A 17,468-nucleotide genomic window follows, 5' to 3' on the forward strand; every position below is an offset into this window, starting at 1 on the left:
GATTGGTGTCAACGCTATACTCCATGGCTGGTCGTTAAATAATATGTATTCAGTTTCATTTGTAATTCTGTAACCATTTTGTAAAGAAGTTAAAGGAACCTTCCATTAATGAAAAGATGTGAATCAATGTGAAGGCTGCTGCCCTCCAGGCATGGGTGTAGGGCTCACCAATGGGATGACACGGCTGGGCTGTAGCAGGAGTTTGCGCAAAGAGGCCGGGTCAGACTTGGGTGCAGCACCACCCGAGGAGGAAGCTGAGTTTCCGGCTGTTTACAGCGGAGATAGACTAGTGCTAACGCCACCACGATACCCCGAGAAAACGCCGCCGTTTCGGGGGCTAAGAGTTTTTAGCATCTGCAGAGGGTCAATTTCTTTCACATCGGGAGATCTGGGGGCAGGTGATTTTTTTTACGGGCCCAGTGGGTCGGACAGCTAACCGTGTAGAAGAAGCGGCAAAGGGCGGGGGTGAGCCACCAGCTACCGGCATGGCCAGGGACTACGATTACCTCTTCAAGCTGCTCATCATCGGTGACAGTGGTAAGCTGACGCCGGGGATGCGGGACGGGAAGTGGGCCTTGTCAGGCTTTTTTTCACTGGGAGGGAAGCCGGAATGCAGCTATAGGTCCGACGTGAACATGACCAGTACATATTGGGTTCTTTTTAGATATTTTTAATACATCGATGTCTTTTGTGAATGCACACATCCGCCATATTTCTGTCATGGTGACAGGGCGCGGGGGGGGGTTTGGGGGGGTTGTGTGTTCGGGCTCGGCATGTCAGCCGATCAGGCCGGATATCGCCTGTAGATCATCAGGGCTTTTCTGGCTCTGTGCTCCGGCTGAGGCGTTCATTTTAGCTACACAACGAAACACCCATTGAACCCGAGTTAACTGTGCGTTGGTTCCAGTACTCCTTTAATTTCGCTCCTTGTTTGTTCCCCTATCAGCTGTGCTAGCCACTGGGAAGTTAAGCTAACATTACACTTTCTATATGTGGCTAGCTGTTTACTAACGTTAGCTCGACTTGGGAGCTGGAGTTCTAGGAAGCCGTGGTCATGTATGCTGAAGATAGCTTTTCACACCTTTTTTGCTGTTTAAGTCGGCTCGGTTATCTTAAGTTAGTGAGATACACTCTGATATATAGCTGGCTAGCACGACAGTGCTAGCTGCTTCACAGGGAGGGAGTGCACAGTGCTGCAGTGCAGGCTCCAGTTTTTGTTTCGATGCACAGTCAAACACAAACATGTTAGTCTCCATTCACGTATCCATTCATTGTAGGTGAATAGAGACAAACGAGAGGGTCATTGTCAGCAGCCTGGCAGGCAGATGCGCGTAACTGTGTGATCCGGTAGCTGAGATTGACAGACTACAGGTGTGTGGTTACCTTCGCCGTGATCGGCTTCTTTATTGCGTTCAACCCGATGGAAATAATGCAACGTCCCAGGCAGATGCATAATGTGGTAATGCAGATTTAGAAGCTCCGTCTGAGCAGTGAGCTTTGCTCTGGTTCAGTCCTCATCCTGGAGCTGTCCCGGGTAGCACAGCAAGCCACTGTCTGCTTTCATGCAGTGTGGAAGTACAATTGTCTATTGTGCATTTTTTTAGATGACCTGTTTTTATTGTTGATTTGAACAAAAGTTTGTACTTGGTACAGGTGATCTGTAGTCTGTAGGTACACAAGGACAGTAAAAAGTAAGTTGTGATATTGACATCTTGATTTGGACTTGTTCTTGTTTAAATGGAGATAATGCAAAACTTTTTTGTTGCAGATATCTTCCAAAAGCTTACCCTCCTCGGAGAATTGGACTATTTTGTTTGAAAAGTTGAATATTACAAAACATGCAAGCTTAGCATTTTTTAATTTTTGGAAACTTGTTGTTCTCTAAACCTCTTCCTGTTCTTGTTTCCCTCTCAGGAGTGGGGAAGAGCAGTCTGCTCCTGCGATTTGCAGACAACACATTTTCAGGTGTGTGGTTCTACCTTGGCATCTGTGGCATTTATACTTTGTACTATAGTGTTGTACGTCAGTAACTTGATTTTATTTTTGTGTGTGTTTGCAGGTAGCTATATAACCACGATTGGGGTTGACTTTAAGATCCGGACGGTGGAGATCAATGGGGAGAAGGTGAAGCTACAGATCTGGGATACAGCAGGGCAGGAGCGCTTTCGTACCATCACCTCCACGTAAGTAGATTCATGCAAACACATTCATTTGGGTGAAGCGCTTGGTTTTCGTTTGAGCAACTGAATCTGAAACTAGAGAGGCTTTTTTGTGGTCCTTGAATTAGGTATTATTTGAGGAAGCAGTTTGTAGGCAGCTAGAATAAATTGATGCTGTTCTGTGAAACGGGGAGGAATTCCCCACAGATCCTAATTACAGATGTGAGAGGGAGGCTCCTGGGTTCACACTGTAGTGCTCCGTGATGCCACGGGCTAGGTGGCTTTACCCTTTTTTGCTTGTAGAATGTCTCAAGCTTTTGTCAAATTGTCTGTCGTATCCATATCACACTCGCTTCTCACTGATATAGGGCAGAGTGTCCTTCTTTGAAGAGATAACTCAGCTTTCTTTATGTTATAAATTATTCCAGTGAAATGCCAAAAAGTGCTTGTACAGCCGCGTCTTTATTTTGCTTGTGTATCTGTAGCTTGATTTGCTGCCAAAAAACATTCAGAACACATAAGGAGCAACTCATACAACTCATACAACATAAGGGTTCTAACCTAATCTACCCACATTATTATTGTTTTATGTTGCAAGACAAATTGAAGAGAGATGATAAACAGACAGTATGTTCAGCAGCAGATGTGGATGTTGAATTTTACTGTATTGGGATACATTTGTCTTATTATCTGTTTTCAGTTTGACCACAGCTAAGTCACAACAGCCAATCCACAATACGCCTGTTAAATTCATTTGAATAGAAAGTGAGAAACAGAACTTCTTCTCATGCTGCTGTACACGTTGTCAGTGATGTTCGCAGGTTCATTGGAAGTTTTGGGTCATTCAATATCATATTCCCTCCCCTGAGCTCCACAGCAGGGGTTGATCCGACCCGTGCTTGTATCTGCATGGCAACAACTAGTTACTTTGCACCTGTGTATGCCAAATATACTGAGGATTCTGACCAGTGGTCATCCGGCAAATCCAACACCTTACGTGCAGACACTTGCACTTCCTGCTTACCTGCACTGGCTAATGAGATCTTGATACTTCCTCAGTGTTCTCTCAAAAGCCTTAGCCATGTTATTTTGTTTCCAGCTTTTTCACTGATGATGTTCGTGATGACAGTGAAGATCTGACTGCAGAATTGGCACTCAGTGTTTAGTAGAGATCATGGATGCGACTTACAGCTCAAACCACATTCATGTTACCGACTCACTTGTTTTGACTTTGACTGGAGCAGACAGAGGTTACACTTAATAGATAATAAACCATAACTGTCCAAGCTTCAGAATTTTGTCCTTAACAAATCGGGCACGCAAGACTTTTGATGTACTTCTGCAGTGAGGATGATCAGATCACTAATAGGAATGCCAAAAACACCCAGAAAGCTTGAAATTCTCTGTATTTCAGTCCCAGAGGAGTATGACCGTCCTAGATTGGAAGTGTGTGTGGCAGTTTTGTAGGAATCCCTCCGCCAAGCAGAGAGCTTATAAAGGCTGATTGTTCGTGTTGCTGAAGTAGAGTGGCACAGTACCTCATTAAGTCCTAAATGAATTTCACTGTGCAGATGGATCATGGGCAAAGACCAGGAGCGCCAATTATAAACTAATGCATAGGAGCAATACTAAATATATACGTACGGCCAAAAGCTGAAAATGGTGCATGACAAAAAATAATCTGTTTTATTAAACTGCGTGTAGGTATGCCAGTGAGCACTTTTCCCTTTATAATTCACAGTCCACCTGGTTGGTGCAGGTGAACCCTCCTCATTAACCAAATTATTCATTAGGATAGTTGCTGTTATTTGTTATATATTGTGTGCATTATTATATTGTATGAACAGACTGACCCCAAAATGTATTTCATCATTTCTTTATTGTTTCATGAACAGAGAATAATAAAAATACAGAAAAGTGCCTGACCTGAACTTGAAGCACAAAAATAATAATAACTGTGTTATAATTACATCACATCTGTTTCTGAGGTGCAGGTTTAGCTTAAACCACAGGTTGCCAAATGTCTGTGTGCTGTCTGCTCAAATGGTTGCGTAGATTTGTTGTATTGTTGCAGCATTTTAATACTGCCTGGTTAAGCTTAAACAGAATAGATTTACACAAGAATCTAAAATGTGGTAAGGTTAAGGTTAAGGCTGTTGACGCTGACTTTAACAAACCACTATTACTACCCATTTTAGTTGTCATTTTTTAAATAAGCCTATGTTGTTCAATTGAGCGGGGCCTCCGTACAAAGCGCATCACACTCCAGTGGCATCCACAGGTGTGGGATTTCATTACAACAGAAAGAATCGATTGAAGGATTCTCAGATTTTGTGTTGAATGGGGAGAGATTATATTACAATGGATCAATAAATGAACTTTATTTTACCGAGCCCTATTGTTAATCGTATCAAACACATCGAACCTGTTGGCTAATTCCTGCTGGCAAGAAAAAGTTGACAATAACCCAAAAGTTGTTAACACCTGTGTATGCACCCAGATGGTGTGGTTCCGGCGGGCAGGTTATTCTAACAATGGATCCAGTTCAGCACATAGATCCAAGAGCAATGCTCTAGGTAATACAATTTGATGTATTAGCCAGTCCTCGTTATGGCCCTGGATGTCTTTGTGGTCCCTAAAACGCTCTCTTTCCTGACCCATCATTGGCATAATCTTCAAGCAGTGACAGTGCATCCATCATGCAGCATTACGCAAGAATGCCGCCACACTATTCCAATGTTTACTCAGCAATCAGACTTCTTGCTCAACACCTTGCCACAATCAGTGCCTCAATATTATTTGAAAGTGGAAGTATGATGTGGGAGAATTTGTTGCCCCAGTTCTTTAATGAGTGATAATGACCCACTACAAGCACAGGTACACATACTGTAACCTTAGGTTATGGTATATGGTATTTCTGATCACATGGATCTATTGTCTGGTGTGAAGTGAAACTAAATGTCTGAGATAAATCTGGATTTTTCTGGCAATTTACCACCTCGCCATGTGCGTTTCCCCATCTCCAAAATGTTCACATGCAAGAATGTAAGTTAATGCAGCAGTGCACACATTCTCCCACCAAGTTTGTTGCTATAAATCACAGCGTTTGCTTGGGAAGTGCCAGATGCAGATGTTATAAAGGAGGTCCCTGGTTGGAAAACTCAGGTAGCGTGGGTCACAGGGGCTGTCACAGCTTCCATCTCCCTGACACCCAAATCAGTAGCTTAATGTCACTGTTTTTATTTTACTGTTAACGTCATAAGAAGTTTTCTTCTGCGAGTGAATTAATGATTTTGTTAAGACTGGAATTGGGATGCTAACTCACCCTTATATCATCCAAAGTCTATATCAGTTCCAAGCTCAAACAAAATATTTACTGTTCCATGTAAACAAAAGACCAAATCACATGCACACACACACACGCGCGCGCGCACACACACACACACACACACACACACACACACACACACACACACACACACACACACACACACACACACACACACACACACACACACAGCCCTGCTGTCTTGTGGCCCACTACTGCTGGACATTTGGGCCAACACCATATCCCCACACTGTCATGCCACACAGCATCACTGACACACATGCACACACATAGTAAGCCTGACAAAAGGTTCTTTGTGTTTGTTTGGTGCCATGCTGCTATATTGGGGATGCTCCCTTTCTGGGGCCTTCTTGAAGCTGGCGGGTTTGCAACTCCTTTATTCAATCACACTGTCCTATCTACTGAAGTGTTGCATTAATGAAGCAATAACTTCAATTTTAATGTACACTTAATGTGCACTCTTTTGTGGAGCTGAGTGAGTCAGTCTGGACAATGAGCTGTTTCGTGGTTTTGTGGCCAAGCATTAAGTGTTGCTGAACATACTTGAGATTGCAATCTAAGGACTCATTACTCTCTTGGTGTAACTATGCAACAACTTAAGTTTTCGCTCAAGCATTCAGGCAAGTTTAATTGAATTCAAGATGATTACATTTTGTGTCTTTCAAAGTGAGATTTGTGGTGTCATTAAATAGTATCTCAGTGGTACCTTAAACCTTTGTCACAGAAACTCCACAGCTCTGACATGATGATAATGAACTTGAGTACATTTACATTGAGTCTACATGTTATGGTTCAAAATTGTTTTTCAAGCTGATAATACTTAAAAACTGATGTTATGAAAGTGGACATGTTTGTAAATGATACATTATTTTCTTCCTTCTTCTTTGATCAGGTCATCTAGCTATCACAATTTTGGTTTTGTCCAAGTATCTCCGAATTTGCAGTTATGTCAGATGCTCCAACTTGGCAGGTCTCCTTTCATCAGTACATGCCCCAAGTGGTCCACAACCAGTGACCCAGCAGCTGGGTGGTGGGCTGTGAATGCATATGGACAATGAATTCTGAAGCCATGTGATCTGATCCAACAGACGAGCTGCTGTAGCTGTAAATCGCTGGGAAAATCTTGTGCTGGTTCTGATTGTAAGGTGTCTTGATACACAATCCATAACAGTTTATGTAATGTGAGTGTCAAAACTGGACCACAGAGCAATGGAAGAGGACAGCCCCGTCTGATGAATTCTGTTGTTTAACATCATGTGAATGGTTGGGTGGATATGGATCACTTGCTATGGAAATGGGACAAGCTAGTGGTGGCAATGTTCTGCAAGGATATCTTGGGTCTTGCCAATCATGTCGATGTTGCGTTCAAAAGTACCACTTATGTAAGCATTGTTGCAGACCTTACACCCGTTCATGGAAACAGGTTTCCCTAACAGCAGTGGCCACTTTCAGACATATCATTATAACATTTCAACGTGTTTAATGTGTTGACTTGACTTCCAAATTCCTCTGAACTCACTCCACCTGTGGGATGTGCTGAGCCACGGAACTGCAACGTAAAGGACTTAAAGCACCCGCAGCTAACATCTTGGTTCCACATAGCAAAAAAATTGCTTCACAGGTCTAATGGAGTCTAAACAAGTCAGGGCTGTTTTGGCAGCAGAAGTGGGACTTGCACAGTATTAGGCAGGTGGTCATAATGTCATTGCTGGTTGTTGTAGGGCCGCCCCCTAAACTTCAACAAGTTGACTCATCTGTTTGAGACCCATCAAGTCAACTGAGATTCTTGAAGTTGATCAGTGTTTGTTTTTGTCAGTGTAGAATACAATAACAGGATAAAAGAGATTGAAACTTATAAAAATGCACAGGGATAGCATTTCAATGAGGAATTATAAATAAGGGGCATCATAAATATATTTGTTTACTCTAGCAGGGTCTTGCTGGTGGTCACTCTTGCTGTTGTGCTTGTTATTAAGAAAAAAAAACCCTCCACTTGACAACCTGCTCTGTGAATTAACTTTAAACTGTTATATTTGGTTTTTGACTGGCACGTTTTTTTTTATGTTTAAAATGTAGTATAGAAATAGGATATAAGCTTGCTTTTAAAAAGAAATACATTTGCATCTAATTAATTAGAACGTCATCAAAAAGTTGATATATTTCAGTAATTAAATTCAAAAAGTGAAACTTTTATTTTATAGATTCTTACACACAGACTGATATTTCAAGTGTTTACTTCTTTTAATTTTGCAAATCAAAACTTAAAGCTAACCCAAAATTCTGTATTTAAATTTTAAGACCTAGGTCAGGCTAGTTGGTTGGCAAATCAAGCACATGGATACCATGCTCCTTAGACCAGGTTTTGGTGCTTTTGACAGTGTGGACAGGTGCCAAGTCCTGCTGGAAAATGAAATCAGCATCTCCATAAAGCTAGCCAGCATGAAGTTATTGAGAGATGGCTGCACTGAGCTTGGACCAGATAAAATACAGACATTATGTATCACAGTGTAAGTTATGATCATCAGAATTAAAAGAAATCATCATCATCATCATCATCATCATCATCATCTACATCTAGTTATCCCTGGGACGGGTCGCGGAGGTAGCAGCTCCAGCAGATGACCCCAAATTTCTTTTTCCCCGGCCACATTGGCCAGCTCTGACTGGGGGATCCCAAAGTGCTCCCAGGCCAGTGTGGAGATATAATCTCCCCACCTGGTCCTCGATCTGCCCTGTGGCCTCCTCCCAGCTGGACATGCCAGAAACACCTCCCTTGGGAGGCGTCCCAGTAGCATCCTTATCAGATGCCCAAACCACCTCAACTGGCTCCTTTCCATGCGAAGGAGCAGCAGCTTTACTCTCAGTCCCTCCCAGATGGCCGAACTTCTCACCCTATCTCTAAGGGAGAATCCAGCCACTCTCCTGAGGAAATCCATTTCGGCCACTTGTACCTGCGTTCTTGTTCTTTCAGTCATGACCCACCGCTAATGACCATAGGCGAGGGTAGGAACAAAGACTGACCAGTAGATAGAGAGCTTTGCCTTCTGGCTCAGCTCCCTCTTTATCTCAACAGTGCAGTAGAGCGAACGCAACACCGCCCCCTGCTGCTCATCTTACCCTCGTGAACAAGACCCCAAGGTACTTGAACTCCTTCACTTGGGGTAAGGTCTCATTTCCTACCTGAAGTACGCATGCCATCTGTTTCCTGCTAAGAACCATGGCTTCCGAGTTAGAAGGTTAGGAGCCAATAGGACCACATCATTAGCAAAAAGCAGAGATGTAACCCTCAGCTCCCCGAACTGCAGCCCTCCTCCCCCACAACTACGCCTCAATATCCTGTCCATGAAAATCACAAACAAAAAAAAGGATTGGTGACAAAGCGCAGCCCTGGCAGAGGCCAACCCCCACCTGAAACAAGTCTGACTTATTTCCGAGAACTCGGACACAGCTCTCGCTTTGGGAATACAGGGATTTGATGGCCCTAAAAAGAGACCCCCTCACCCCATACTCCTGCAACACGTCCCACAGCATATCCCGGGGAACCCAGTCGTACGCCTTCTCCAGGTCTGCAAAACACATGTAGACTGGATAGGCATACTCCCAGGCCCAGCAAGAGTAAAGATATGGTCCATTGTTCCACGACCAGGAGGGAATCCACATTGTTCCTCTTCAATCTGAGGTTCAACAATTGACCAGACCCTCCTTTCCAGCACCTATTAAAAGAAAGAAACATATATGAAATATATCAGTCTTAGTAGAATGAATCTATATGAGTTTCACTTAATGAATTACTTAAAACACTGAACTTTTTAACAGTTTTCTAGTTTATTGAGATGCACCTATAAATGTGCGCTGCCTGTGTCATTCTTCTTAGAAATTCAAATCTTACATCATATGCAACTGTCTTATATCGAAATGTGTTCCCATGACTGTTGTTTTTGTCTATGCTAATCTGGTTGGAACCACCAGTTGAATTTCCCTGTGGGGATGAATAAAGTTTTATCTATGTATGTATCTGTCACTGAAACTAACGCCAATAGAGTTTCTGATTGCCAGACAATGTAAAAAAAAAGAATAGTCGAGTCTTCTTTTTGAACAGCTACAGAAAAATTATGAGTTGGGTAGAGGCCTTGATTGGTTTGCACATCGACCTTTTATCTATCACCTTTAGCGGGCTATGTACCGTTCAAGCTTTTCAGTAATCCACTATTTCTAAGCTTTTCCAGGTGAATGGTTAAAATAAAATAAAATAAAAAAAAATGATATCACATCTCAACACCATTGATCTATTACACACAACTTTTACAGCATGTCCATGTCTGTAGGCTAACAATTTCAACTATATAGTCAACAGTGTCATAGTTAACTGATTTGTTTTAGCCATTGACTTATTTTCATTTACTCATTACAATCAAAATCCTTGACAACACAATATAGCTATATGGGGTTTTTTTTATGTCTGGGACTTACAGTTAAAGAGTGGTTGTATCTCTCTCCTTCGTTTTCAGATACTACAGGGGAACACACGGGGTCATAGTGGTGTATGATGTCACGAGTGCCGAGTCTTTTGTCAATGTCAAACGATGGTTACATGAAATAAACCAGAACTGCGATGATGTCTGCCGAATATTGGGTGAGTTTGCTCTCTCTCGCTCTCAGTGAGGACTCCGTATCACCTTGGCTTCCTTTGCTTAAAAGCTGATTCAATTTGGTTGCTCACATTTTTGAAAGTTTTAATCCAATGTAAAAAATAATATGCATATTTTCAGTGGGAAACAAGAATGATGACCCAAACTCCAAAGTGGTCGAGACAACTGACGCGCAAAAGTTTGCTGAGCAGATGGGAATCAACCTGTTTGAGACAAGTGCAAAAGAGAACATCAATGTTGAAGAGGTAACTGCTGTTTGTGTTGTCTCATGCCTCAAACTGTTTACGGGCTGACATGTTTGTGTGGCATGGTTTCTGAGATGCCTGGTATGCAGAGCAGCTCAACTGGTGATTTGATTACACATTGTCTGAATTCTCTGTAGCACCTGCTACAAAACAGTGGCTTACAATCATAATACTCTAAGTGCCAACAACAACTGTTTACCATTTTTCTTAGACTTTATGTTCACCTAAAATAGCAAATTGCTGTCAGTAGCTTCTCAAAATATTCCCAAATATTTCCCAAAATGCTGAGCTGGTCCCTTAATGCTGTGAAAATACTTGGATGTGAGCAAAGCCTGTTTTTGAGTAGTGATTAGAAAAATTACAAAAAACTACAGACAGGTTATGACATTTTTAACAATGATACAGTCTCTTTCTATACTGTGAAAAAGAAAGAAAGTGATCCCACACTTCATTTCATAACTGATGTGACTGATGTGGCTGATTTGCTGTACTCACCAGATGTTGGTTTTGTGCTTCCCCTGCAGATGTTCAACTGTATCACAGAGTTAGTGCTAAGAGCCAAAAAGGAGGTGCTCGCCAAGCAGCAGCAGCAGCAACAGAACGATGTCGTCAAACTCACCCGGAACAGTAAAAGAAAGAAAAAGTGCTGCTAGCAAACTTGAAGCTATCCACAGACGGCCGACGGAGTTATTTCTTCACACACACATACACACACGGTGGGACTCAGAGCATCTAAATTGAAGAGCAGATAAAGATTTAATAAATATACAGTGAAAAATAAATAGAAAAAAGAAATACATGGAAAAATGGTCCCCTTTGGACAAACTAATCATGAAGACTTAAAAAGTACAGATTTTGTCAGACATCAGATCAAGTTTTATTTGGAATTCAGCAGATGGGCACTACTTACCTGAGGTCCTGCTTTCTTAAAGGATCTCCAAGCTGACAAGTGACTGCCATAATTCTCAGATTTCTATCTGTATAGCCCACACATTGTTTCATCAGTATGTCATCTCTCCTTCTCATTCCACTGCACACAGGACATTCAGAGTTAAGTTCGACTCTGCATCTGAAGAGGATGTTCTACTTTTTTCCCCTCTTCTTCTTCTTCTTCTTCTTCTTCTTCTTCTTCGGATCTTAAATTCATTTCTAGGTAAATTTTTAGAGAGGGGTAAGAGACGGGGCTGGTTAATGGGTCAGGATGTGGTCTTTGGAATAGACATATGAGAAAAGGGAGAGGTCTCGACGATTCTCCACAGCAGTTAGTTTTTGTTGTCTTTGATTAGATGGGGGGGGAATTCCTTTGACGATGATGGTAATGAAGAATGAGATGAGGATCGATAAACAACCTTTAGCAACTAATGAAATGGACAGAACTCCTCCTGTTTTATTTGTCTTTGCCCATGTTTTGACAAGCTACCCATCCTCTCGCCTCTAACCTCCAGTAGCGCTGAGCCAATGATAAATGATTTTATTTTGTGCTTTTGTCTTTTTGTTCAAGTGCAGCAGAGCAGTTGAACCACTCACGGAGCATTATGACATTTAGCTCTGACAGCACCGGTCACTGCAGCCTTACTATGCTTTTAAACCTTTTCCTCCACTATTTTTAAAGACATTGCCAATATAACGTTTAAGAAAAATATCAGGAGCTCAGTGGCACCTCTCACTGGACTGTTGCCATAGTGGCCCCTCATTGGCCAAGAAGCGGGGTGAACGAGGCCAGGATGAACTGTGTTGAGCCCTCGGGAAGTGCTCAGGGCTAAGACCTCCTACCCTCCTGCTTAAACGCCCACCTGTCAACATCCCTTACAGTGACTGATTAGCCTTCATGGCACATGGTGGTTCTGACAGGAAACTGGTCTCTGTCATTGCAGTGACCATCCATGCCTGGCACGCATTTAGACTGTAGGGTGTACTTGTCAGTTAACTAATGTTAGAGTCCCTCCCTGACATGCGCTACCTGGTTATCTGAAATTTTATCAGTGTTTTGGCGTTCATGAAAATGGACCAGAGTGGACTGTTAATGTAAGAGCAAAAGGGGACGAGTGGAACTTGGTGTGCTGAGGCCTGAGCTCCTCTCCCTCTACACTTGCACTGCGAGGATTTGTTGTCATACAATGTCTCTTGCTGACATTATTTTTAATTTGGGAGAGTCCAATGTTGGAAGTATTTAATTTTCATCCTCTGGGCAGATTCTGGTCAGCAGTTTGGGATCCTGATAAATGTTGAGAGGTTGCTGTGACCTCCAGGGCCTAGAGATGCTCACACTTCATTTCTATTCATTATGTGTATGTATAAATATATTTGTGTGTTTATATTAAATATAGAACATACACACAATTAGCACACCAAACTGCATGTATAAAACATGCCCTGTGTGCTATGATTCAAACATACTTGTCAGCTGTGGTTTGCTGTACACTGGAGAAAGAGATGTACTATTCATTTTTCCCTACATGAATTTAATCAGTAATAAACATTTTAAAAGAATAAATATTTGACAATGACTGATGCCATTTGTTGGTGATTTGAGGTGTGGTCATTTTAAACTGCTTTTTTTTTTTTTTTTCTCTCTGTGAATACATTTTTATTAAAATGTGCACTGGTCTTTTGGGACCCACCTATAAACTGGGAATGAATTTCTTTACCAAGTACAGAATTGTGTCGCCGTCACCATCACAGCAATGTTCTGGGATCATCCCCCAGTGCTCGCACACGCCAGGTACTCCAGCCTCCTTATGTCGGAAAGATCTTCGTAGAGTCGACCTTCGCAGTTCAATAACAATTTCTGTTGCAATGTTTTGTTTATCTCCTACCACAGTAGACATCAATCTACAACATAGTTTTAATCAAAATTAGCCATTCTCAGAGCTCGACAAGTTACGTAATATGTCAATATGGAGCTAACCATCACACAAGGGGTCTCAAACTCAAATGAGCTGAGGTCACTGCGCCCACGTCTTCTCACTGAGGGCCACAGAAGTACAAAATACAAAAAAAACTTCTGTCTGTGCTCATCGTCCACTTTTCTCTTAGATTATGATATCCTCTGCTGCTACTACACTGCCACACCGTACAGCTCTGGACCTGCACTCTCCCTGTTGGCTTCAAAAACTGTTTTTCTGTTGCAATTATTTTGCATTTAGAAAATTAATATTTTGGGGTTTTATATGAAATAGTTTTCTATTATTTACATTTTACAATTACAATCTTAATTATTGTGGGGATAAAACTACATAAAAGAAAAAACCTCAAGGGCTGAGTTACATAACTTCATAGGGCTGTAAAACAATTACAATTTTTAGTTTTCTTTTTACTGTTCCTAATTATGAATGAAATATTTACATTTTCTCTGTATGTTATTGGAACAGAAGGAAAAATGACAAACCGTTGCTTGGGCTGCATTAACCATGTAAAGCAGTTTGTACCCAGAATCAAAGAAAACAACAAGTTACTAAGCTACTAATTACTAAAGCCAGAGATTTAATCAAATTGGCTTTTACTAGTTCCTACAACACCACCTGGGGGAATTGCACCCCCTGGACATTGTAAAAGGGGGAACAGCCACTAGTATTGCACAATCCATAAGGGTCCCCAACGGCTAAACTGCCAACCATTCACTCAATTACCTGAGCTTCTGATTTTTGAGTCAGGACGGCTCTTCAACAAGAGAACAAATCTTAAACATTTTGTGTAGACAAACATGTCGACCAAATTTCAGCACTTCAACCAGAAAGGGAGAAGAGAAGAGTAAAGGATTGTCGGCCGCTCAGGCCCAACAGCTCCTGTGCACAAAGAAGGAGGCAGACAATTAGTCAAGTATTTTAGGACAGAGGGACATTGTCAAGCTGTTTTTTCCACACTGAATTTAACGGACAGTAAAGCATGTGAACACAGCTTGCTGGACACTAAGTGCATTGTGCAGCCTTCACCAGCAGGCGTCATCGCTGCCAAGAAACTACGTTACACTTGCAAAAACAACATTAACAATATTATTAAACAGTAAACAACAAATAAAACTATTCAAATGCCCGAAAAATCAAGAAAACGTCTGCGTACGCATCACAAACCACCAAAAAAGCAAACTAGAAAAATATATATATATATTGCCATCAATTCCCAACTCAACTTTCAAATTGAGAGAAGAACTGTGAGTGCACCACAGGAATTATTAACAATCCTAATGCAAAAATATAACAAGCCAACCAAAACTGAGCAAAAGCTAAAACTATTTAAATGTGAGACCAGGAGAAAGGAGGAGGACTGATCGTGGACACCAAAGGAGGACACAGCAGGAGGACTGATCTTGGACACCAAAGCAGGAAACAGCAGGAGGACTGATCGTGGACACCAAAGCAGGAGACAGCAGGAGGACTGATCGTGGACACCAAAGCAGGAAACAGCAGGAGGACTGATCGTGGACACCAAAGCAGGAAACAGCAGGAGGACTGATCGTGGACACCATATAAGAGGACCGAACAGGTACAGGTGCATGATCCCAGAACAAAGGGAGGCGAAACCAGACAACAGCAGCACCTGACATGTTGGAGCCTCACACTGACACACCGGCCGGTCCTGTGGAAGAGGGCCTCTCTGGTCCAGCCGGCACTGAAGCACATCCATGTTCAGTTTGCTGCAGTCAGCTGTGCTTTAACCACCAATGGGTGAGGACGGGGTCCACCCTGGGCAGGTCACTGCAGCTCCTCACTGCTGCTTCATCTCTTCATTTGTTTCTTGCTCTCTTTTTGCAGATCTGTGTCCCTTTTATCTGCTGTTGATGTAATCTTTGATGATGATGTTGTTGTGTTTGTGTTTTTGTGTACGTTTCCAACACTGTGATAATAGAGTAAAAGAAAAATGTGTCTGGATTTCCAGGCTAACTCAGGCGAGACAGGCAGTTTGTAAAGAATTTATTTGTACAAATACCAAGAAAATTGCATGATCAGTCTTTCGAAGAGATCGAAGCACTCTAACAGAAACCGTGTCTGTGGTGAATGGAAGCACTCAAACAGAGCACAATAAGTTCACCAAAAGCAGGTAACTCCAAAATAATAACTAAGATGAGACAAGTGGCAGAGCGCACACACATAAGCACACACAAAGGTTCAGTGGCAGGTTTGTCTGACCGTGACACTCACTCAACCTGCAGCTGAACATTTGGGAAGTCGACCTCTTAACCAAGTATGTTGCAGTGAATTGTTCGAAAAACGTGACATACTGACGAAGACAAGAACAGCTGGTGTTTAAATCCAAACCTGCTACGTTCAGAATAAGTTTGTGTCTTTACCTTCAGCTCATTCAATGAAAACATGGAGCACTTTATCTGTATTACTTTTTGATTGGAGCATTTCTCACACAGACATTTTGGAGGAGGATATTTCATACAGTACAAGTGGAAGAGCTGAAAAACGAGGTACCCTTTCGCTGAGGTTTGCTCTTATAGTGGTCAGTAAATGGTCAACTAATTTCACTGTCTGTCAATTTCAGTTATTGCTGCAAAAACTGGATGCTCTGGATGCCCTCGCCTGGATGTCAATGGTTAGTGGTTTAGTGTGTTGGTTTTGATGTGTGTTTAGTGTTGGCTCCATTGCATTACTGTTTTGGGTCCTGGTTCCTTAATTGTTTTACATAGACTAGCTTTGAAGTTGTTTTAACTCAGCTTATTTTTTATTTTATGACTTATATATTATCTTGCTATTGTATCTTAGATTGATTTTAGAGCTTAGATCTTGGATTAAAGATTCATGAGCCTTTCTGCAGTTTGCACATTCTATTGATAAATAATTTGAACATCAATGATTTTTTTTTCTTGCCAGGTCGACTGCCAGCCACACAAACAGCCAAATAAATAAAACATGTGAGTATTCATATCCAACTCACTGGGGGAATTCCTGCTCACCATTAGGACATACATGAAAACAGAGCTTATGAATAACGTGTACAGATATATTTCTCTCTGAAAAAAGATTTTAATTGAAAATGTATGCATTCTTCTTATAAATATATTGATTTCATCCAAACGTAAAAAAAAAAAAAAAAAAAAAAACAACATTCTTTGGGTTGGCTAGCAACCAGCTGAAATGACAAAAAGACATCTGCATAGGTTTGCACAATTGCATTAGACTCCGGTTCAAACGCAGACAGACATCAGACATCACTGTGTCACACTGAGTCATTCATACTCAGACATTTTAGGTCAATACAAATATTTTACCAATGGAGATATAGATATGTCCTAAAATGGAAGCCTGCCAGCTAAGAAACAAAAGTGCCATGAAGTATTGAAGCAATGAGAATGGAGGTAGACATTTTCTTTTACTTACCAAAGCAGCTCAGATGTTGCAGAGGAAGTTTAGAGGAGTCTCTGTACACCGACTCTGACTGCTTTCAACAACAGGAATGAGGTTACTGTTGAACAGGATTGATTGACTTGGAGAACTCGTATATTTTCTACATACAATAGTTCTTCCTCCTTCTCAAGCTGTTGTAAACATTTTGAAAATTTGGTCAACTAGGAAGATGAGTGCCAGGAGGGTGATGCTAAATTGCATCTTTCTCTTTGAAAAAGGTTCAATGTTTGAATGTTAACTATAATGTGAATTGTTAAAGAACATACCAGCTGAACAATAACCTCAGTGATCTACAGGTTTATTCAGATGGGAAGGCTTCGCAGAGTTCGCCATGAACGTGCATGAGACAGACAAAAATAAAAAGCTATAGCTTCACGTTTTAAGGATCCTGATGCCCTGCTCTATTGGCTTCATTTTATTTCCCTGATGGTGGCACATGTACTGAACAGAAACAGTTTTATAAAATGAGTATTTTTTACATTATTGGATATGAAGGATCTCTTGTTTTTGGAATTTGATTTTGTGGACTAAAAGGCAGGACGTCTTGGTCTTTATTACTTTTCATAGAAAAATATTGGTGCAGCTTTAATATCTTTCTTATTTGTAAGTAAATTACTGGAGTATTGCTTTAAAGATATTGTTAATCTGGTCTGATCAAAAGTAAGAGTTTTGGCCATGAAAACATAACAAGCACTCGCTGTAAATTAAAAAAAGCT

At 41.4% G+C, this 17,468-nt stretch overlaps 1 protein-coding gene across 1 annotated transcript; it reads left to right on the top strand.

The window, feature by feature from the left end:
• Positions 1 to 237: 237 nt before the first annotated feature.
• On the top strand, positions 238 to 12,909 carry rab35b (RAB35, member RAS oncogene family b). The gene is made up of 6 exons (XM_029510385.1): positions 238 to 537; positions 1,915 to 1,965; positions 2,060 to 2,183; positions 10,017 to 10,141; positions 10,278 to 10,402; positions 10,927 to 12,909. Exons 1-6 carry the CDS (start codon positions 486 to 488, stop codon positions 11,053 to 11,055), a joined length of 606 nt encoding a protein of 201 aa, XP_029366245.1. The 5' UTR covers positions 238 to 485; the 3' UTR covers positions 11,056 to 12,909.
• The last annotated feature ends 4,559 nt before the right edge of the window (positions 12,910 to 17,468 follow it).

This window comes from Echeneis naucrates, chromosome 9 (genome assembly GCF_900963305.1).
Source record: "Echeneis naucrates chromosome 9, fEcheNa1.1, whole genome shotgun sequence".
NCBI lineage: Eukaryota > Metazoa > Chordata > Actinopteri > Carangiformes > Echeneidae > Echeneis > Echeneis naucrates.